This window comes from Lichenostomus cassidix, chromosome 15 (genome assembly GCF_008360975.1).
Source record: "Lichenostomus cassidix isolate B80296 chromosome 15, HeHo_3.0, whole genome shotgun sequence".
In the NCBI taxonomy this organism is placed as follows: Eukaryota; Metazoa; Chordata; class Aves; order Passeriformes; family Meliphagidae; genus Lichenostomus; species Lichenostomus cassidix.
In genome coordinates, this window is record NC_139496.1 from 3,502,449 (window position 1) to 3,524,166 (window position 21,718).

Here is a 21,718-nt window from a genome sequence, read left to right on the forward strand (position 1 = left end):
ATAATGGGGTGATTTCTCTGCAGATTTCTCCCCCATAATATATCACTGCCCTCTAGTCCCACCAAGAATCTGCAAAATGCTTCCCCAAGTCCCCAGGAGTACAACTACAACAGCTCACATTAACCCAGTTTCAGGCAGAACACAAAAGGTGGTCAGGTCTCCACACAAACAGATGTAAAACATTGTTTTAAGAGGGCTGAAAAAACACATCCATTTTACAGCGTCCTCTCTTGGAGGTTTGCCAGCTGGAAAAAAAACAACACAGCCTATTGAAAAAAGATTGTTTTGGGTGTGTTTTTGCTCCTGTGTTAAAGCAGCAAGGAAAGTTGTATTTCCTGCTTCCAGCTCGTCCCACTTGTACTTTTTGTCACATATTAACTTCCAGTGAGTGAGCAGAAAGGCAGGTAAGTGGTTTAACAGTCCTACTTGCATGTTAATGATGTATAAAGAGGGAAGATGAATCACAAATAATGCACAACAGATGAGTTTAAGTCTTTTCCACAAGGCAACAAGTCTATGTGGGTCAAATTTATACCTTCCTTCTGAAAAATGTGTTCCCACTACGCTCCTCTAGAATACTGAACTGCTAATAAATACCCCAAAAATACCTAAAAAGGACCAAACTGTTGCTCTATTGCCCTCAAGGAAACACCCAGCTCCTGACAGCCCACCAGAACATGGCCTCAACTCAAGAGCTCCACACTAGACCTGTGGCACCAGACTGAGCTTTAAATTTTAAGTCAAATATTTTTTAAAAAACACATTAACTGATTTAAAGACACTCGCTATAACTTCTCCTACAGTAGCCAAGAACAACATCACCACTTAAATTTTAAAGGAAAAATACATCCAACTTGAGTATCATTTAAACACTGACCTTCCTCTATCCAAACACCTCCTTCATTTGCAAACCACAACCCAGCCACGCTGCCACTAACCAAACTCAGGGATGCAGTGGCAAATCTCTAACTCCTCCTGACTCCTCTAAGAACTCCCCTAAAAATTAATCCTTTCAACAACTAATTCCCACACTTTTCCTTCCTTTCTCCTCAGGCAGCACCTGATTCTGCAGTCAGGACAACACCAACTCTCACTCAGCTAGCTGGGAATTTCTCCCACTCCAACCTTAGCCCAGTTTTGGATTATTCAGAGCCTGGATTGCCTGGAAAAAGGCAGGATTCTGCTGAGCATCCCCACTCTAAGGATCCCCTGCAAGCCATCTGCAATAAGCCAAGCTTTACCTACCCCCACTGACAACTGATGACCACGTCCCACCTGAAGGGCTGCCTCGTGCCACTGCAGCAGTAGATGCTTCCCCAGGTGCATTATGAGATACAAATTCTAAGCCACTTGAAATTGTACCCCTACCAGTAGAGACTCTGTGACCTCGAGGGTGCCGTTGAGCCTTTGGAGACATCCGTGGAGGCCCTGAGGAAAAAAGACAACCCAACAAGGTAAGTGCGAAACGTTCGGCACGGAGGAGTCGAGCATCTTTCATTTAATTTCATCTGATAAGTCTCAATAAAACAGCATTAAAGGCAAGCAATTGGCACTGATATAGACCTAGAATCAAGGATCAGCAGCCTCAAAAGGCTGAGCCATTGGTGCAGCCAGGCTGCCAGCGTTCAGCACCTCGCCAGGGCAGCTCCTGGGTGTTTTGAGGTTTTATCAGCACTGGAACAGGTGTGCAAGTGGTGGATTTAAAAGATCTGAATCCAAGCATCCACCACTGCTAAGTGCAAGCCAAGCCATAAAGGTCAGTGGTGCAGCTCCCCCTGGATAAGCACAGTTCCAGGCTATCAAACATTTTTTTCCAGAAAATAAAAATTTCCCAACGCTTTTGTCAGGTGGTCAGTGATCCCAACCCATTTATAGTCACCACTGGCTGACCAATGCTCTTGGGGAATTTCAGCAGAGCATTCTCTGCAGCGAGGCTGAACTGCCTGCAGCAGGTCACAATTCATTTACAAGTCAGCAAAAATTGCAACTAAACAAGGGATTGTTATCCCAAGGTTCAAGTCATGCATGTTTAACACCAGAAGCCAAAGTCATAAGTGAACACAGGAATTCTGCACAGCTGCCACACCATGGTTATGCTCAAGTCTAAGCAGCAATACAGTTCTTACATCCTAATAAACATTTTCTATACGAGATTAGACTCCAATGTTGATAGTTCAAAAGGAAAAACTGTGTGTGAACAGAATCTGGCTGATTGCAGTTCATTTTTAACACAGGTCAGTAATAGGGAAAAGTTCAGATAATGGCTTTTGGCTTTCAGGAAAACTTCTAAAATACCAAGTACCTCTTCTGGTTACATAAATCTTTAAATGTCAGCCTCTGTTTTAACCATGAATCTCAAGTACACTTCAATGCAAATTTCACACAGGTGAGTATTTTAAAGAATACACATTTCCCAGGAATAATCTTGCAGTAGTAAGAATTAAACATTGCAGTAAGCAGCAGTTCACTGCACGCCTGACAAACCAACCACAAGCGCTAAAAAATAATTCAGATTGCAGGTGGATTCTCAGTTTCTTACTCCAGGAAAAAACCACAATAAATGGACAGCAGGCCAGACTGACGTGGTTACCACCCACTTTTCTAGGCTTGCTAGACAGTGTTGTGCAGGGTTTAAGTGCACTTCAAATCAAAATTACAAAACATGTTCATTATTGCACCCTCCCAGGACAAATTTAGTTGGGCTAATTCTGTATACAGCTACCAAAGCCTCATGGGTCAGCCCTTCTCTGCATATTATTGACTGCTAGGGAGCTGATTTACTGTTCTGAGTAAAAATTTCCTATAAATTCACCTTTGAAGCAGGTCACCCTATCCCATTCCACAGTGTATTTCTCTGAATACTGCATTTTTATTATCATTATTATTGTTGTTTGCTTTACAAAAGGTAATTCAGTGATTTAGTTATGCTTTTTTTTTGTGGAACAACTGTGTTAAAATTGGTGTTTTATATCAATTTATAGTCCTAAAAATGCTCTCTTTTATCAGGTTATCAAGTTATCAGGTCCTGCATGTTGCTGTTGGTTAATTTAAGACACTGAGCAGCGTTTACAAAGCTGAGTTTAATTTCATACCAAACTCGGGAAATTTCACAGCTTTCTTTCGTTTTTGTAAAGCTCTTCAAAAACCAACCAAACAAAAAAAAAACCCAACAAACAACAACCAACCAAACGAAAAAAAAAAAACAACCAGGTTAATAGAAATAGTCTGATCAACTAAAGTTAAACACAAATTACAGGTTAAGTAATGAAGAGAAAAAAAAATAAAAAAAACAACAACAACAACAAAAATTAAATCGTCGATTAAAAAAAAAACAAAAAAAACCTCACGGAGGAGTTAAACAAAGACGAAACAAAAAAAAAAAAAAAAAAAACATGAACAAATCGTGGTATATTGTACCTTCTGAAGACATGCGTTTAGGCATAGTAGAGACAGGAGCTGGAGAACCATGAGCAGAGGGGTGAGACGGGGGCCTGGAGGGCCGCGAGGGGGGCCTGGAGGGCGGCCGTGTAGGGGTGGCTGCCCGAGGTGGAAGAGAGTTGGGACCTGACTGGTAGCGAGAAGGTGGGCGAGAGGAAGGAGATGGGCAAGGCGATGGCCAGGGAACACCTGACAGAACAAATGATATGAAGGAAAGTATAAAAACTAAAGAAAAATTATGGGGGTTTGAGGGGTTGGGGGGAAGGGAGGGGGAGGGGAGGGTGGGGGAGGTCAACAGAAAAAAAAAGTAAAATATGACAAAATGATTTTTTTTTTGTTTTTTTTTTTTGTTTTTTTTCCACGGTTTAACCCTTTGGGGATGGATCGAGAGGTAATTGAGGAGATAAAAGTCTCGGCAGGGTTGGGTTTTCCTTCGTTTCGGGTCGAATTGGAGTTGTGAATGTCACAGGCTCCCCAAAGGGTTAATTAGGATCTACAAACACTACTAAGGATAGACAGTAAAGTTTGATCTGTTAGCCTGGCATACCAATGCTCCACAGCACCCAGCACTCCACAAGGGCCTCAACAGCTACCAGAGGTTCTCAAACAGCTGTTCACAAACAGTATTGACCACACAAACTGCTACTTTCAAACCAAATGATGAGTAAATATCCATCTAGGAGCTGGATCTTTACAAAAACCAGCGGTGTTCAGTGTCTGAATCCTGACTTTTTTTGCCTTTATCACTTATCTGAGGTATTTATGGAGGATTTTGATCTAGGATATAGGGCTCATGGTTTCCAAGGCAGAACTGATTGAATTTACAAGCCATTCTGAATATTTTAGGTCTATGATGTTGATTGAGCAGAGTAATAGGGTGACAGAAACCACAAATACTACAGACAAATTTCGAGGTTAGCATTGTTTGGGCAAAGCTCAGTTGTCCATCCTTTATATACAGCTGACTCTGGCTTTAGAAAGGAAGTCTCACTTACCTTTAGATGTTTCTCAGACTTCCTCTCCAGATAGATCACTTGAGTATTACACATTTTTCATTTATTCACAGCAATTTAATCCAATAGCATTTTAAATTTCTAAAAGTAATGCCTCAAGGACAGGCCACTGCTGAAATCCATCTCCAGAAACGGTGTTTGTTTTCTGGGACACCAATTCCTACCATGCAGTGCCTGCTGATGTCTGGTTAGAAATATCACCCACGTGTCCAGCAAAAAAATACTCAAATACCCATTTGGAGGGAAGGCTTTGGAGTCCTTTTTTTCCTAACACTGTTCTTGTTTCTCCCTTCCATAAAGTCAGCAAGTGGTTTTATTCTTTTCCATGGGAAACAGAAGCAGAAAGGAAGGGAAGCTTCCTCCTGCCACTCCCTTTCAGCAGGTGTCAGCACTGCTGCTCCTCCACACAGAGCTTTGCAGTGCTGATGCTCCAAGCAGTTTTTAATCTTTCAAACCACACAGTGCACCATCATCTAAGACAAAGGTGGTTGAGAAGGAAAAAAAATCAATGACATTTCTGCTCTGCAAAGCCGCAGACAGCGCAGTAAAATCAGTGTAAATCAAACCCAAATCCAACTCACAACCTCTGCGTTAAATGATGAATGCCAACCTGGTTTATGGATCACACATCCTAATCCCACACCATTTCAGCATAATTAGACCATTATCTGCAGCGTTATGATGTCCATTCGTTTAGAATTCGGATACTTGCCTCCGTTAACTACTCTCTGATCTGCTCCAGAGTTAGGGCTGAATTCTGAAGTGTGGGATCCAGACCTGGAGATGGGTGGGCCTGATCCAGACTGGCCCATCCTCGGTGAGTTTTGTCTTCCACTTCCCCAGGACAGGACATCTCTGTTCCTCTGTCCAGGTGGAATGTATTTATTTTCTCTGAAACACAGCAAATTTCTATCAGCGTTAAGACAGAACTGAGAGGCAACAAAAAAGAGCCCCATTTTCCTCTCTTTTGCTCCCATCAAGCCAAGGGGGAAAAAAAATCTAAATAGTATCAGATGTTGACCCAACAGTCACCTCATGAATTGGCTTTTGATAGTGGCCACACAGTCCACTTTATGAGCCCACAGGCATGGAAGGATTTAGCAGTAATGCCTGAAATTCTCCAGGACACACCGAAACCGCTGCCCTTTCCTGTAATTTGGGACGAATTCACCACGGTGACAGGTCAGAATGGGGAAGTTTGTTTCACTACAGAGATAATACAGGGCCAGGCAGAGGTGTCCAAGTCAGCCTGAGTGCCAAAACCAGCACAGGATTGTTTACACAAAGCTCCAAACCTAATCAGCCCTGCTGAAAAAGCCCACTATCAATGAGCAAACTGGCTACAGTAACCAAAATACCTCCATAATTTAAATAAAAATACTATTCATAGTGTACTCAAGTACCTAGTGTTCACTCCATGTCCTTCTCTTTCATTAGCATTTCTCTGAACAGCAGTATATTTTTCTTCTTCTGTCCTTTCATCATTTTCCAAGGCAACCCGAGCTTTGTATTGGGCACTTGATTCAATTTCCTCTGCTAATTGAGTTGCTCTGGCTTCCCGTTTTAAAAACTCTTCTGAATTATCTCTTTCTAATGGCACCCTAAAAAGACAATGGAAAGGAAAAGAATCTCTGAAATGCATTCAAAACACAAAGGAGCTACAAAAATCACGCAGGGTTAGTTCTAACCGAGTCAGAGTGAAAAAAATAATCTTGCTTTTAAGCCAGTAGACTTGCTGGCTTTTTTTTTTTTTAATACAAATTCCTGGACTGGTTTGATGATGTGGACAAATTCAGGGTCATTTACCTGCCTAGAGAGCTGAGGTCAGGGTGCAGAACATTTCCACAGGATTTGTAAAATCCCCAGTCCCTAAAGCTGTGCAAAGGCTCCAACTTTTAACATGGTTGAGAACATCAGGAATAAAAAGCCTCAGACTGCTGTTTACATTGGAAGCTACTCCAAGAGGCCAGAATTTAATTTTTTTTTAGCTATTTACACATTCCCAGCAAACATAATCCTACTGAAATTAGAGAGTGACATCCTTAGTCCTTTGATAATTCCAGCCATAGAATTTCAGCTCTCCCAGTTAGGAAGAACTGCAGAAAAGATGGGTGCAATACTGGAGAGCACAGGAGCAGAAATCCCTGACTCATCTGCCACATGCCAGGACCTCAAACCCATCCATTCCATGTCTCTCTCTATGGCAGGCAACTGAATATTGCAAAAAGCATCCCTTAGGAAAGTCTTTGAATCAAAATTTAATACATGAGTGCTAAAACACTGAAAAAAATCCAGAGATGGGATCATACCTGGCACCTCCTTCTGCCACCCATTTTGGGGTTTACCTGTCCTAATTTTTGCTCATGTGTCAGGTTTTATGAAATAATGTTTTTCCCTGATTTTAACTTCGAGTTGCAGAAGTTTTTCCACTCAACCTCACTTCAGAATAAGCTCCACAAAAATACAGAACAGAGCTGAGGCTTGGCCCATGCTCTGCTGGGCATTACAGAATCACTACTGCCCATATTTTGAATAACATAAAGAAGAAAAACAAAGGAAGTAGGTGGAGATACAAGCCAGGTATAAAACAATATATGCAAAATCAGGTATAAAATAATATATGCAAAATTGCTCAAGTGTTGGTGGCAGAACGAGGAAAACAAGTGGCTTTGCCAAATTCCAAGCCAGCACTCAACTACTGCAGCACAAGTTTTCCCCCACATTTTTGGCCAGCCAAGACATTTACTGGCCTTATCAATGGTAACAGCAAGAATATTAAATAAAACCCTTACCCTACAGCACAAAGCTTTGGCTCAAATAATATTTACATGAACACAAACCTGGTCTCTCCCAGGCCCCTGTGTTAATAACACAATGAAGGAGAACAGCCAGTAATCCTCATTTATTTAAAGTGAGTGCAAAAAATGAAGGGATGTATGGCAGCCTAAAGAGGCAGAGAATGATTTCATGGTTTCTAACAGGCCATTGAAGATGAGAGAAAGGGGATGGACAGGATGACATTGTTCAGAGCCCTGCTGATGATCAATACATTCGCTGGAACACAAACTTGTACCTTGATGCAGTTTGACAAACTAGACCTGCTACTGCTTAGCTCTAGGAAGAGAAAACAATCAAACAATAAATCCTTTACAATCCTTCAGCTGCACATCTAAGCATTTAACTACACTGCTGCTCATGCCAGAGTTGGAAAATCAGGAAAAGAGCTTCCCAGTTTAGCAGACCGATATGCAAAGCAAGTTGCTTGACTAGGGGGGGAAAAAAGACATGGAATTAATTTAAAGCCACCTTCATGTTTTTAATCTGTTTCCATTAATATCCCAAAAGCAGAAAGATGGAAGACTAAAGTTCAAAAGTACAAAAAGTACTTAGAGTAGTGAAGGGAAGGAAAGAACAGCTTCCCCAGGATTCAAACATAAGCCGATTAGGACACTTTGATTTATCACCATGTTACAGGTCCATTTGTACAAAACAGAGAAATCAGATTGTTGAACCACAGACCTGTAGACAAGTGCACACACCAAAAAAAAATTTAAAAAATCAAAATATTCACTGCAATTCCTTGATATTCAAAAAATAAGTTTCTGCTTTGGGGGTTAAAAGAGTGGGGAAATAGTGAAGCCATTTCACAATGGCTGTGAACATCTGCAGTCCATTTGTGTTGCAGTTGCAGTGAACATTATAGCTGCAGACTCTGGGGAATAAATCACTGCCAGAGTAGCCAGAGCAGCCTTTATACTACTTCTATATTCCAGTTGTTATTATATTTAACTAAAACTTCAGTTCAGAGCTGGACAAGTCTGCTAAACAAGCCCTACCCAGCACACAACCCCCCCTGGATATCAGCAGCTTTTCAACATTCCAGTATCTTCCAGATCAATTGTCTCAATAAAATCAGGATTTAGTCCAACTGCTCTGCTAGGTTAAACAAAAACTATAGGTACAGCAGCTACATAAAGATAATTTCACAGTTTTCCACCCCATTCCTGGATGTTTCTGCAAGAAACAAGCCTTATTGCATGGCTAAATTGAGAAAACTCTGCAATGGGAATGAGCTGTGCCCATTTAAGGGAATATATAAAGATTTCTACATCTAACTATTCACAGAAAGCTGGCAAGGTTTCTTAAGCACCATTCATTCATTGCTTTTGCAGTTATTCGATTCCACAACTTCAGAAACTACGCAAAAATTAGCTGCAGAATATAAAGTTTGTCAAACCAGGGAGAACATTCAATACAAATCTAATAACAAAATATTTTGGAACTTACGTATAAGAAGATAAACTGCTGTCATAAGTTGATACTACACCATAATTTTCTTCATTGTAACGAAACATGTCATTGGGATCCCATCCATTAGACTAGAAGAAAATGATGCTTGTTTTTCAAAATGACACTGGAAACACATTCCCTTCAATTTAAGGGCTGAGGGCAGAAGTTAAACCTTCTGCCCTTTTTCCTGGGCATATGAATTGACTGTCCAGATAACAGATTTATTAATGCCACACTTTATTTCAGGGAGCTTTGTTCATCACCTGCACAGATTTTACCGTAAAAATCCAATTTTTTTGTTTGTTTGTTTGTTGTGAGTCTTTGTGTTGTTTTTATGAGGTTTTTTTAAATACATGCTCACTCTGTACTAGAAGATTACTGGCTAGCAAGACATACATACATAAATATTTTTTTTTTGCGTTTTCCAAAAAGTGCAAATTGACACTTCTGGAACTTTTCAAAGGCATTGATGGAATTACCTGAGAGACACCACAGGCAGAAGACTCCCGTTCATCTGCACAACTCCTCCACTTCAGTAAAATTGCTATCACAGCACTCAAGCAACAACAATAAACGTTTTGAATATTTTATAAAAGCACTGAGAGTATTGAGCATTCCAATAAATCTCAGCTCTACAGCATGGGCACCAAAATTGACAGGAGAGCTGTTCTACCCAAAGTTAATATGCTCTAATCAGTAATATTATCTCCTTGAAGATACTGCAGGCTGAATACCTGGCTGCAAGAATTGATGCTTGAGGAAAAGCTGACTGCTGTGATATATGAGGACATGGCATTTGAGGCCACACTGCTCATCTAATGATTCATAATCTGAGGCTGTCTCTGTGCTTGGGTCAGGCTCCCATCAATTCCCTCCATCTGCAGCCCAGGGACACTTAGCTGAGCACAATCTCACCATAATTTCCAAGTGCAATGACAGTGAGACAGGAATGCTCTGATTAAACATAAATCACTTTGGGGCATTGCTGGATTTGGAGTCCTTAACAAAAGCTGCTCTTTCGGTCCATGAGTCCAACACAGCTCTTACCACAGCAGCTGCCATTTGTCAGAATTTGCCAAAAGTGGCATTTGAAAGGCAGCTATTCTTAGGCAGATTGTTCCAAAGGACTGTGGCAGCTGCTGGCAAACACTGAACATCCACCAGCACAATGCAGGACAGCAATTTTGCTCCTCCAAAGTCCATTACTGGATTCAAATTAAGGAATTATTTCAAGGCATGTCCAGGGAAACAGCTCATTTTCTACTGATGGCCAGAGAGGATAAAAAGCATCACTTACGACATCTGTCTCCAACGCCTCCAGCTCCTCAGAAGCTGTGTTCTCTCCTCCATCCCATGGTTCCAGATCCTTCTCCTTGTGTTCTCCATTAACTTTAGCACTGATGGCTGAATCAGTAAAAGCATCTGCAACAGAGTGGGGAGGGATGAGAGGAGTGAGACCAGTTTGGGGTAGTTTGCATGCTGGTTTTTATCTGAGGAGGAACCCAATGCAGCTCAATTGCAGGGACAATAAATGTCACTCATTCCCCTTCTCTTGGAAAGGTGTCTTCTTCAGACTGAGAGTAACTATGGAAGTACAGACTAAATTCTACAATATCAGAAAATTTAATTACTTTCAGTTATTTAAAAATATTTTCCCCATGCATATTTGGGGAAGAAAAGAGGGAAAAAAAAACTACCCAAGGATCCCTATTCCTCTAGAAAACCCAAGACTTGTATAAATTCTTTTCCAGCCACACAACTGCACACCACAATAGTGTGCAAACATCAAAAAAGCAGGAAATCAACTCCCTAAATGGGTAAAATACAATTTTCTCTTCAAATATCCAGATTTCTTCTATTTCCACAGCTCCTCAGCACACCAACAGAGCAATTATCCCTCATCCAACATGAGAATAAATAACCAGCAAGGTTCTGCTGTTGCTCATAAAAATTGTAAAAACATTGAAAAATGAAGATCACAAACTTTTATTTTGACTTGTTCATGTTCCATTCAAGCAAGATTTAAGAAGGAATAATACCAGAGTATCACAACTGCTGTAAAAACATATCTAAAGCCATTCACCAAGGAAGCCAAGCTTTTATATTTGTAAGCAACTGGATCAACTACATACAGAACTTTAAAAAAAATCAAGTAAGCCTGTTACAAGCTCATAAATAAATAAATCGGCCTAAAATAAATAAGCCTTCAATCTAGAATTTCCTATTATCATTCTACTGATAAAATAAGGAGCAGACATTTCAGACCTTTAGAAAAGATGCAATCAAACCACCAGGCAGTGCCAGATAAGGAAAAACGTGGCCTAAATTAACTTCTGGCAAGATCTAAAAATCTTCCTAAAAAAAAAAAAAATGAACTTTAAAGCGATTATGAAAAGAATTCCCAACATATGAAGCTGGCCACTGATGTAACAGCTTTTACACAATCACTGAAGATGTTTTAAAGAGAGGCTGCTGACACTGCTTATTAGTCCTGTTTTACCCAATCTCACAGTGAAATTCTGCACATGTATTGGATAAAAATTCACTGTGCTTGGTCTCTCTAACAACATCCAGCACTATCCCATGAAATGCTCACACAAACAGCTTTTAAAATATATTACATATGTGTGTTCAAATGTCATCTGAAACTACACAGGAACACAGTGCTACAAATCACAGTTGAGTAGTAACTAAAGAACACAATTTTAAGAATTTTTAAGAATGGAAACTCTGTATTTACCTGTTCAATACCCCACAGCTTAACTCAGATAAAGCCATGCTGTTCCTGCCCCAAATATCATAAATTCCATGTTTTGTGTCTGATCTGCTCAGATTGGGATATTTCACAGCAAATCCAAGTTGGAGGCTGTTTATGTCTTTTAGGAAACTGAAATTTGTTTCTCCATCTCTGGGAGTGGAGGGAACTCCTCTCTGGTGAGATTAGATAAATATGAATGAGGAGCCTGATGGAAGCACCTGGTGGAAGCAATCTGTGTTTCAGGAGGGTGTTTCCTTAATTTCTATTAAATTCCTCCAGGCAAACTCCACACAACTGTGCCATTTTGGATACTGTGAATAAAATACCAGCTTAACAAGACTCATCTACTCAACCCACTAATTTTCTTATTTAAACAGCCACATAAACATTCAAGCAGGGCTGTTGTTGTAATGATACAGATGGAAAAAACACCCAAGTCAAAACAAAAACTCCACTATCAGCAAGTGCTACAGGTCTGAGTAAGGTGTGTGCAGTCACTGCTGAGTTTCCCAGTAAATCCAGTATATCAGGGGCACAGGAAGCTCCACTGCTCTGCATTCCTCTCTCATTTTACAATGGAAGTCACAAGTGAGACCGAGCCTGTTTAACCTCTACAACTCAAAGGAAATCCAAAGGCAGGAGGAATTCAAGCTACAAAGGCACTGCCAGTCAGACAGCGTGGTCTCAAGAGCATCCAGGCAAAGTTTAAATGCAGCAGGTTGGTACCTCAAGGCACAGATCACTATTTTCCTGGAACAAACACCAGGGCAGGCACAGGGGAGACCAGAATTTAAAAAAAAAAACCCAGCCGGTCAAACAAGCCCCTACCAAAATTAATCAGCAACAAAACGGAGTATGAACGTAAAAAAATCCCCAAACCAACAGTTTCCAGAAGAAAAATGTGGCTCTGAAGATTATTAGTGAAGCAGGAGGTAAAACATGAGCTGCTGCTACATGTGCTGACTGGCAGAGCAATAACAGACAAGACACTGCACAGGCTCAGCTTCCCCCTTATCTGGTGCCTCTTATCTCTGAGCTGTTGAAGGAGCAATTCACATGACACCTTGACAAGGCCAAATTTTTAATCAATCCCTTTTCTACACGGTAAAACCCAAGTTAAAGATCAAATGGGACCTTGGTGAAACAAGGGGCTGAGGCTGTAACACTCAATTAGCCCCCACTGCCTCTGTACCTGCTGAATGTGACATTTCCTAAGCAATGGAGTTGGGGATTAAAGACCACGTTTTAAAGGCTGCTAACTGGGGAAAAAAAAAATCCCAAGGACAGCTCTGTGTGATGGAAACTCACATTAAGGCAAATTAAAAATATGCATTCTGTGAAACACTCAGCTTGGGCAAATTCTTCAAGGGTGTGCTAGCAAATGAGTTAAAGAAAAAAAAGTGCCAGAACGGAGCAATTAGGAGTCCGGGTTTAATTAATTTCAATGTCTAACATGCTTGTTTTCACCAACATATTTTGGTGAAGAGCACAAATAGGCAATTAAGTGCCAGTCTGCAGCTGAAATGCCATTAAACCAATCAGTGTTACGTGCCAAAGGTGCTGATGCCACTCGCTGAAGCTTTGATCAGATCACAGTCAACTGAGGTTTCACCTTAAAGGTTTCAACAGTAAACTCTCATTTGTTTTGTAACTACTTACTACTGATTTGAAACATTAAAACCAGTTGCCACCAGCTCTGCAGAGCCAACATTTCCTTCCTTTGTTCAGAAGATGCTTTCTGCTATTCCCCTTGCAACACTTTCTCTGGAAGGATGCCACTTTCAGTGCTAATTCAAGGAAAAACTGAAATAGCTAATTCTCTTCTGCCTTTCTTTTCATTGGATTTGTAGTATTTTCCTCAGCAGGCCAAAAAACAATAAAAACGTTGCAGAAATCTTTTACTTAACAGTAGTTAAGATGTTTGAATTGTCTTTTTAAAGAGAAGCCAAGAAGGCAACTCGAAAGCCTTAGTGAAATCTTAATTCCATGCAAACCAGCTCTGTGGACTGATGAGTGTTTAGAGCTCCAGAAAACACTTCTTGTGTAAAATCAGGAGAAACAGAACGTCCTGCATCAATCAGGAGCCCAAATCCCCCAGCAGCAACAAGATCTCAGCACTCCAAGGTGAAGCAGAAAGATGTGATCACATCAATGTACATCCAAGGATTTCAGCCTGCACTGGGAGAGGGTTTTTAGCAGCTGATTTAGCACATAGAGAAATCAGTGTCAGTCCCTCTTTACAAGCAGGCAGAGCAGTCTGAAAGGAGGATGATGGCTATAACACCATAAAAAAAAAAAACAAAAACCTCAGCTTCACCTGAGCTTTCCAGTTCATGTTTCATTCATCAGCCTGCCTGCGCTGCAGCAAAGCTCAGTTCTGCAGAGAGAGACCCTCAGGTGACTCCTTCCCATTCCTCTGGGAGCCTAACAAGCACCTGCAGGAGCTCCAAGGTCTCTGCAGACTGACAGAGCTCCAAACAAGGCCCAGGAAGAAGCCACACATTGATTTTTTTTTAACATGAACAGCTACAACACCCCTCTCTACACAAACCTAGCCATTTTTCCCCCAACCCTTGCAATTTCTACAATCTGGGCAGAGCCCACACTTTCTCCAGGGGTGCCTCTGAAGGTGCAGTGTCACGTTTGGCACAAACCTCCCTGTGCTGCTGCTGGTTCCACCCTGCAGGCCTGCAGTGGTGTTGCCTCCCCTGAACTCTCTGGGTGAGTTATCAGCTCCCTGCCCCAAAGCTGCAGGGCTCTGATAGCACTGGGAGCTGCCTGGCAGGCTCTGGTGGAGGTTTTTCATATACAGCTCTGTTTTTCTCCTTCTGAAAGGAGAATCCATGCCATTCCCTTTCTCCCCACCTGCTGCTCTTTCCCAATCCTCTTCCAGTCTCTTTTTCACAACCCAGAGAACATCTCTGCTGCTCAGCCCTGAGGGTGAACCAGAAGATCCAGAGCCACAGCCAGGAGCACATTTGCCCACATTCCTCCAGACCAGCAGGGAACAAATGCCAGAATAAAATCAATAGATATTCATATTGAATCGGGAGACCAGGATGTACTAAAATTTTCAAAACATCATCTTCTGCAGAAATTTATTTAATTCCAGGGCTTCACAAAAGTCTAAAAGTCTCCTATAGGATAGGAAATGACACAGAAAGAACCACAGAATATTCTGAGTTGGAAGGAACCCACAAGGATCATCAGACCCCAATATCCATACTCCAGGTAAGCCTCCCAACAGAGAGCTCGTGAAAAACCCTTTTTTGGACTACATTTTTAAAGCCTTTCCAACCAAGTATTTCCAAATTCTCCTCACTTGCCTGTGAAAGCCAAAAACCATCGAGGGTTAGACAATTTAAAAGTCTTTGTTCCTGGGTAAAGAGCACCAGGCAGGAGCCATTCCCAAAACAAGGAGCACCAACTCCTCAGGCAGGAGTTCAGACTCAAGTTTTCATTGCAAATCACACAGAACCACGAAGATTTGGGTTTATTTACAAGAGCCAAAGGGCAGCACTTCCTCCATGCATGTTCATAAGCTTCCAGCCTTTGGAATCCTTGCTTATTTAATTTCCCAGGAAGCAAAAAGCCCCTCATTGCTCTAATTTGAAGGTGTGATCAGGGAGCGAGTTACACTTTCAAGTGTCATTTCCAGATAATGTATTTTTGAGACAAAATGGAAAGCAGATTAATTGACCCACTCTGAGTTATCAAGTCCTGCAGCCTTCCAGTTTATCTTGCCCCAAGTCTCTATGGCTTTATTTCAGCTCTCCAGTATTTAAGAGATTTAGACTCAGCCATTCCACCTAATAAAGTGAACTGAGGGACTGCTCAACCTGAAACAGTCGTTTTCTCCTAGAAAATGTCTATTGAGTAATTATTCCTAGAAGCAGTAGTATATTCTTCATTCAGTCTGCTCAAAATCTATAAAAATTGGGTGAGAGAGAGCCCAGTTTGCATTTACATTAAAGTGATGTTCATACCAAAGCCATTATAAAACAGCTCTCATGTAATTTAAATTCCAAGTCCCATCCAGAACCTGGAACTTATCTGCATTTCAATGCTGCATTTGCTCTGACATTATGCATCATCATCTGGGAAAAGCAAAAATTCCTTGAAACAACCAACCTCTCACTCTGCAGCTTTAAATCAGGCAAGAACATCCACAGGTACAAACACAAGGTGAAGGGAGAAATTCTCATTACATGTCCTCAGGTACCTACATATCTCTAAATCCCTGCTAATGGGAATAAAATGTGTGTTCCAATAACCACTGAGCTCTTGTGACAGTTGTTAATCAACCTGTAAATGTACACAGAGACAACTCCACCCCATGGCACACAAAGCTGTGGATTTCCTTTTATTCCTCATCCCAACAAATCAGCAACATTAAGCATAAAGACCCTGGAGATTTGCTGGCCAAAACCAGAGAAATCTGCAAAGGAATAGAACTGACTTAGGAGCTCTTAGGTTGCAGAAAAATAATCAGGGGCTTGGAGGTCAGACATTAAAAGTATGAAGATTGCCTGCAAAATTGTTTAATTTGGACAGTTAAACAATTAATTGTTTAGTTTGGACAGTTTCAATGTCTTCAAGGTTTTAAGACTTGTCTGCCACCTCTCTGTATTTTGGAAAGCTTTACCTACAGGTCTACAAGCAGTAAAGCAGAAATGAAAACAAAGAGGATTTTAAAAGAATTTTTAGCTTTGTTTGCAGTAACATTTTTAGAATATTTCAATGAATGCATGTTTAGATACAGAAGTAAGCTCAATATAGACTTTATATATGTCAAGTCTGAGAAAGAATCATTTTCTAAAGGATTTGTGTATTCCTGGATTCTTGCATAACATTTAACAGAGAAACTTAGAAAGACATTTCCAAAAAACGTGTCTAGCTCCCATAGAATCTATAAAATATTTTGTAAAACCACAAAGGCTTTGCTCTCCAGACACCAAACCAGCTGCTCAAAGCCTTCACAAAGGTTCTGCAACCCATTTTTTAAAAAATCAGTTAAATTTCTAATTTCCTGAGGTGCTGAAATTTTGCATTCTTCATGACTTACGAGTCTAAATACGAACTTCAGTTTTTGGATCCTAAAGCATCTACTTTGAAAAAGCTCGAATTCTAATCTTAAGACATTAAAAAAAAAATAAAACAAAAAAATTAAAACAAATATACCTCTTCTGGCATAATTGGTATCCATATCCTTAAAATGCACCATAACAAAGTCTGAAGACTTGAACAAGATACTCTCTAGGATGTCCTCCCGTTTTGGCCCCAAACTGGATTCGGCAGTTTTCCGATGAGCAGCATCAACCACTAAATCACACTGTGGGAGACACAAACACAAGGCACTGCTTTACTGCACAGTCATCCCCTCAAAAAATTCATATATATGCAAAAAATAGATATTTATAATCTGTTTGTGTAAGTCTAGGCATGAAGAGTAAAAATAATTCACAGTAAATATTTAAATTTTCATCAAATGTTGGTTATTCGGTATCAGGAACTTTTAAAATAAGGAAGAGTCAAAATGTGAAAAATTACCTTAGGACTGTAGGTTTTAAAAACTCCTTCATATATACCACCATTTTTCACCTGTACTTCACATTTGGATCCCTAGAATGCAAAAAAAAAAAAAGAAAACATAACTTTCTACCGACATGACAAATGACATTTCAGTGATTTTCTTCAACATGTGTTCTTCACATAGGTGCAAAGTGCAAAAATACAACTCAATTTTTAGTCCAATCCCCTCATTCAGCATCTGCCCATTCCTAAAGGCACTGCTGTGCTCTGCAGGTTCAAATAGCTGGGTGTGTATGGGCAGCTCTGAAGGGATTTAAGATACTCACAGGAGAATATTTGGTTCTCACAAGACTCCTGACCAGTTAAAACACACAAAGGAGGTTTTGTGCAAACCCCAGATCTGTGCCTGTGTGGCTACAAATAAGGATAAAAGCTTATCCTGGCCTCCAGCAGATGTGGGACAGTTTGCCTTACTTCATTTTGCCATGTCAGGGCTTCCCTTAAAATGTGGGGAGAAAGGTTTCTAATCCCTGCACACAGACTCATTTTATGTATCCAGAACCTCTCTAAAGCCAGAAAATTCAAAATACGACCAATGTGCCTAAGAAATCTGCTGTACCTCTGCAAATTAGAGTTGAACCTTTGCAAGCCTAAAATTTCTGTGATCCTTTAAAGTTCAACCTTGGCAAAAAGCATTTAAAGCTTAATATTCACTTATTCATATTATTATAATTTATAAATTATTATACAATTTAATAAAACTGTATTTATATTACAATTAGTGGATTAGTTAAAAATTCCCCTCTCACTATAGGAACCATTCTTTCAAATATGAAGAAGACTTACAACAACTGATGTGAGTATGTGAACCATTCTCATGTTTGCATAGATGCCATCAAAAGAAATCTGAAAAATATGAAAGACATCATGAATATTGAAGAAATTCCAAAAGCACCCAACACAACCCAGGCTTTCATCAGGACAAAGAAGTTCTCAGAAACATTGGGTCAAAACCTTAGTCAGGCAAGATATGTTGAATGTATATTATTAAATATTAATGTTTAATATTTATATATAAATATAAATGTTTAGTGTTTGCACATGAGATTTTCCACCAGTTTTCCTCAAAGCTTCTTTAGTTTTCCTCAAGTGTCTTGATATCTTCAATAAACATTTATGTAAGCAAACTGTTGCCCTTTCAAACCTTCCTGCTTCTGCTCCATTCCCCAAAATTAAGCATCTTTGAAAACCAGGCCAACAACAAAATTGGCAAATATTTGATTAGTGCAGTTCAAAGATCTACTCTTTCAATGGAGATCCACATATTCAGCTCTGATAAAATGATGCTCTACAAGTCAAGCCACATCTATACTCCAATAATCCACAACCTTGACAACAACTAAAGCTGCACATTGGGGTTTTGAGAACACTGGGTTAGCAATTTGATAGTAAAGCCAAACAAAACAGGTATTTTTATTTCATTAAATGATGCCTTACTGACATCTCTTTAAGGGAGAAGCCAATGTCAGAATTTTCAGATAGGAACTAATTCATAAAGCACTCCTTTAGGTTAAATGTTATTTATACTTATAGTTGGAATTGCAAGAAAATGCAGAATATATTTATATTAGTGTGGCTGAAAGTTTAAATGAACCTTCACCCTACCGGGAGACTCCAATGAAAGTGAGATGCTACTCTTTAGAAAATTGTATCTCAGACTAAAATACCCACCCACCACGGTATCCCAAGGAAAAATGGAGAGAATATTCCAATATCTGGCATTCTTATATTTTTAAGTTGTTTCCTCCTACCCTGCACTGGCACAACGAGCAGAAATCACACACTTACCGTAGGCTGAGGTGGTCCTTTGCCACTGCTGCGGCCTCTGCAATGAAACACACACAGGGGACACGATTAAAAACTGCTGGAACTGCTGCCCTTCCTACCAAGCAAGAATCCCAAAACCCATCTTTGTTTAGAGCTCAGAACGGGATCAGGAAAAGCAGAATTCCCAGAGAGCAGAGCCTGACAACTACAAGACCCACTGGGTTTATGTCCAACCTACAAAGTGCCACCAGCAGGCAGGGGGTTAGCTACAATCAATTAAAGAACAAAATGAAGAAAATACTAAGCTTATGTTATTAAGAAAACAGAGTAAGAATAAAAGAAGAATCACAACGCTGCAAGCAAAGCTCGGCAAGTCTGTCCATCCCCTCAAAACCACTCAGGACATGTCAGGATGCTCAGAACACCCTGCAAACTGAGAAGGGGCAATCTGTGCCCTCCACCTCAGGCACCTGAGTCCCAAAGCATCCTTGCAGTGAAAAAAGTCTCCAACAGCTGTAATTCTTCAACCTCACTGCTGTGTCTTAATTCTAAGTTCCTTCCTTGTGCCAAGAAGTCCTAGTTTCAAATACTTCTCATAGTGATTTAGATTTGTGTTATGACTTCAGGAGTGCTCACTGTAATGTGAGGCAAAAATAAATCTTCTGTTCTATTAAAAAACCTTCAATTTTTAAAATAGACTCACCTTACTGACACACAACCATTTCAATAAAGACACCTGAAGAATCATGGCTGATATTATCCAAACAACACTGAAATCTAAATCCAACTGAATGTCACAGAATCCTGGAATGGTTTGGGTTGGAAAGGACCTTAAAGATCCATCTTCATGCCATGGGCAGGGACACCTCCCACTAAACCAGAGATCCTGAACACCTCCACTGGATGCCAAATGCATTCAATTGTTTTTAAAATCACCAGGATGGGGCTGAATAGAACCTCTCCCCCAAAATAACAGGCCCTTGTAAAAGAGAGCTCACGGGGTAGTCAAAAAAAATCAAAGGAACTTCTCTCAGTGAACATAAACAACCCTTAAATAAATTCTGCCGAAATAAGCAAAGCCATCAGAGAGCCATGAAAGGCCTTAATGAGGAAAAAATGAAAAACCACTAAACTATCACCTGACTCATTTCAAACAAGCTTCTGCAACACAACTGTGGTCTCAGAGCATCACACACACTGTGGGGCATTTGCTGATGGCAGAACTGCAGATTTGGGGTGCCCAGCAGGCATTTTCAGGATATTGCAGAGTACTAATCTCACCAAAAAAAAAGCTCTAATGCAAATAACCATTATTTAACTATCCATCAGCTTTAACTTTCCATAGAGCAGCTTCACAATTTCAGGCTTGCTCTGGAGCAGCTCTCACCATTTACCAAATCTGACATTTGCTAAAATGGCCTCTGAGAGAATCGAGCCCTCTTGAACCTAGAACAGCATTTTTGCATAATATTCAGACCCTCCTCTTTCTGAAAGTCATTTCACCAGATGTGGAAATAAGAGGTACCGTCCAGTTGTGACTGTCCTTTTACTACAATCAAAAATGTGACCACCGTGGCCAAAGCCAAACAATTTCACCAGTTCCATCTGCTGCTCTCAAAGATTTTAGAAGATCCTCCTTCCTCCATCAGCTACAGATCAAAAGTGAAAGAGTTTCGTGTCTTTGCAATAGAAACCACTCCCCTTTTTAGCAACAAAGTATTCTTAGACCTGAAATAAGTGGGTTGCTAGACTGGTCAGAGAGTTTGGAGAATTCCCTCTGTAAGCATCAACCCCAAGCGTTCCAGATTTTCCATCTCTTACCGCATTTCCAAAATTACTGCTCCTACCCACATTGCTTCAAGAAACAAACTGAATGTGCAAATCCACATCAGCAAGAAGTCTCAATCTCAACATCAGCTAAGAGTTAATGCAGAAATTCTCTAACAGGTCTCTTTATAGACATGACCTCTTGTTTTCCAGCTACAACTCTTAAACACAAGCCATTGGAAAAAAAACCCCACAATCTCCAAGATGAAAAAAGAAATATATTTACCAATCCTGCCAGTGCAACAATTTAGCCAGAACTGTATCTTCTGCTAAAACTAAAGCAATCAACTTGAATTTCACATTCCAATAGGTGAAGACTCAAGTTCAAACTATCATTTGACACATCTTTGATGGAACATATGAAAAAAAAAAAACTTAGAACCCTTACAAAAGCAGAAGGTAGATGGGTTTTGCCAGACGTTTAACATAATTTAGAACAGGGGAGTAACACCAAGAAATGGAGGTGGGGAAATCTAGAAGGCTCAGTAGCAACTTGGCACTGCTACCTAAAACCCCATTTTCATTACAGTAAATACGGCAAAATAAAAAGAAAGAATTCATTTTGCATTGCAGATATGTGGTTAAAGGTAAACTTGGGTGAAGGCAGGACAGCCTGGCAAATCCGACTTGGAAAAAAACCCTTTGCTTTGGGGTAGCAAAGTCACAAAGTCAGGACAAAGTAACGACCAAGCAATTAAACTTAGTAGCCAACTCCTTGAGTCCAGCAGTCACACCCTAAGAGGCAAAGTCTCCATCAGGGCCCAAAAAGCTGCACTACAAATGTTTTTTTTTTTCCCCAGCAGCAACTTGCACATTTTTTCCTATTTTTACGAGTATTTCCTCAGCATCCCTCGCCTCCCTCCCTAATGTTTACATGCCAAGTAGAGTGTTTGTATCAGCAAAACAAGGTCACGCATTTGTATTTTCCCAGTTAATGCAAGGGAAACAAAGTCTTTCCTGGATGGGAAAGAAAGTCTCCAGTTTTCTCTCCAGCAGCATCTTCACTTTGAGACTAAGAAACAAATGCAACCAC

General features: G+C 40.3%; 1 protein-coding gene across 17 annotated transcripts in view; it reads right to left on the reverse strand.

Annotated features, from left to right (window-relative positions):
* ATXN2 (ataxin 2) overlaps positions 1-21,718 on the reverse strand; it is a 48,240-nt gene that overhangs the window by 22,652 nt on the left and 3,870 nt on the right. For 11 of the 17 annotated variants that reach the window (XM_085075566.1, XM_085075558.1, XM_085075564.1 and 8 more), the window contains exons 2-11: positions 18,880-18,916; positions 17,878-17,937; positions 17,050-17,121; positions 16,681-16,831; positions 10,039-10,163; positions 8,739-8,830; positions 5,855-6,052; positions 5,164-5,342; positions 3,418-3,627; positions 1,246-1,428 (exon numbers count right to left, since the gene is read on the reverse strand). In XM_085075566.1, coding sequence (XP_084931692.1) covers positions 1,246-1,428; positions 3,418-3,627; positions 5,164-5,342; positions 5,855-6,052; positions 8,739-8,830; positions 10,039-10,163; positions 16,681-16,831; positions 17,050-17,121; positions 17,878-17,937; positions 18,880-18,916 — 1,307 coding nt within the window. Of the gene's footprint in view, positions 1-1,245; positions 1,429-3,417; positions 3,628-5,163; positions 5,343-5,854; positions 6,053-8,738; positions 8,831-10,038; positions 10,164-16,680; positions 16,832-17,049; positions 17,122-17,877; positions 17,938-18,879; positions 18,917-21,718 lie in introns of those variants that run through there. The other 6 variants (XM_085075567.1, XM_085075560.1, XM_085075565.1 and 3 more) reach the window with 5 other exon arrangements.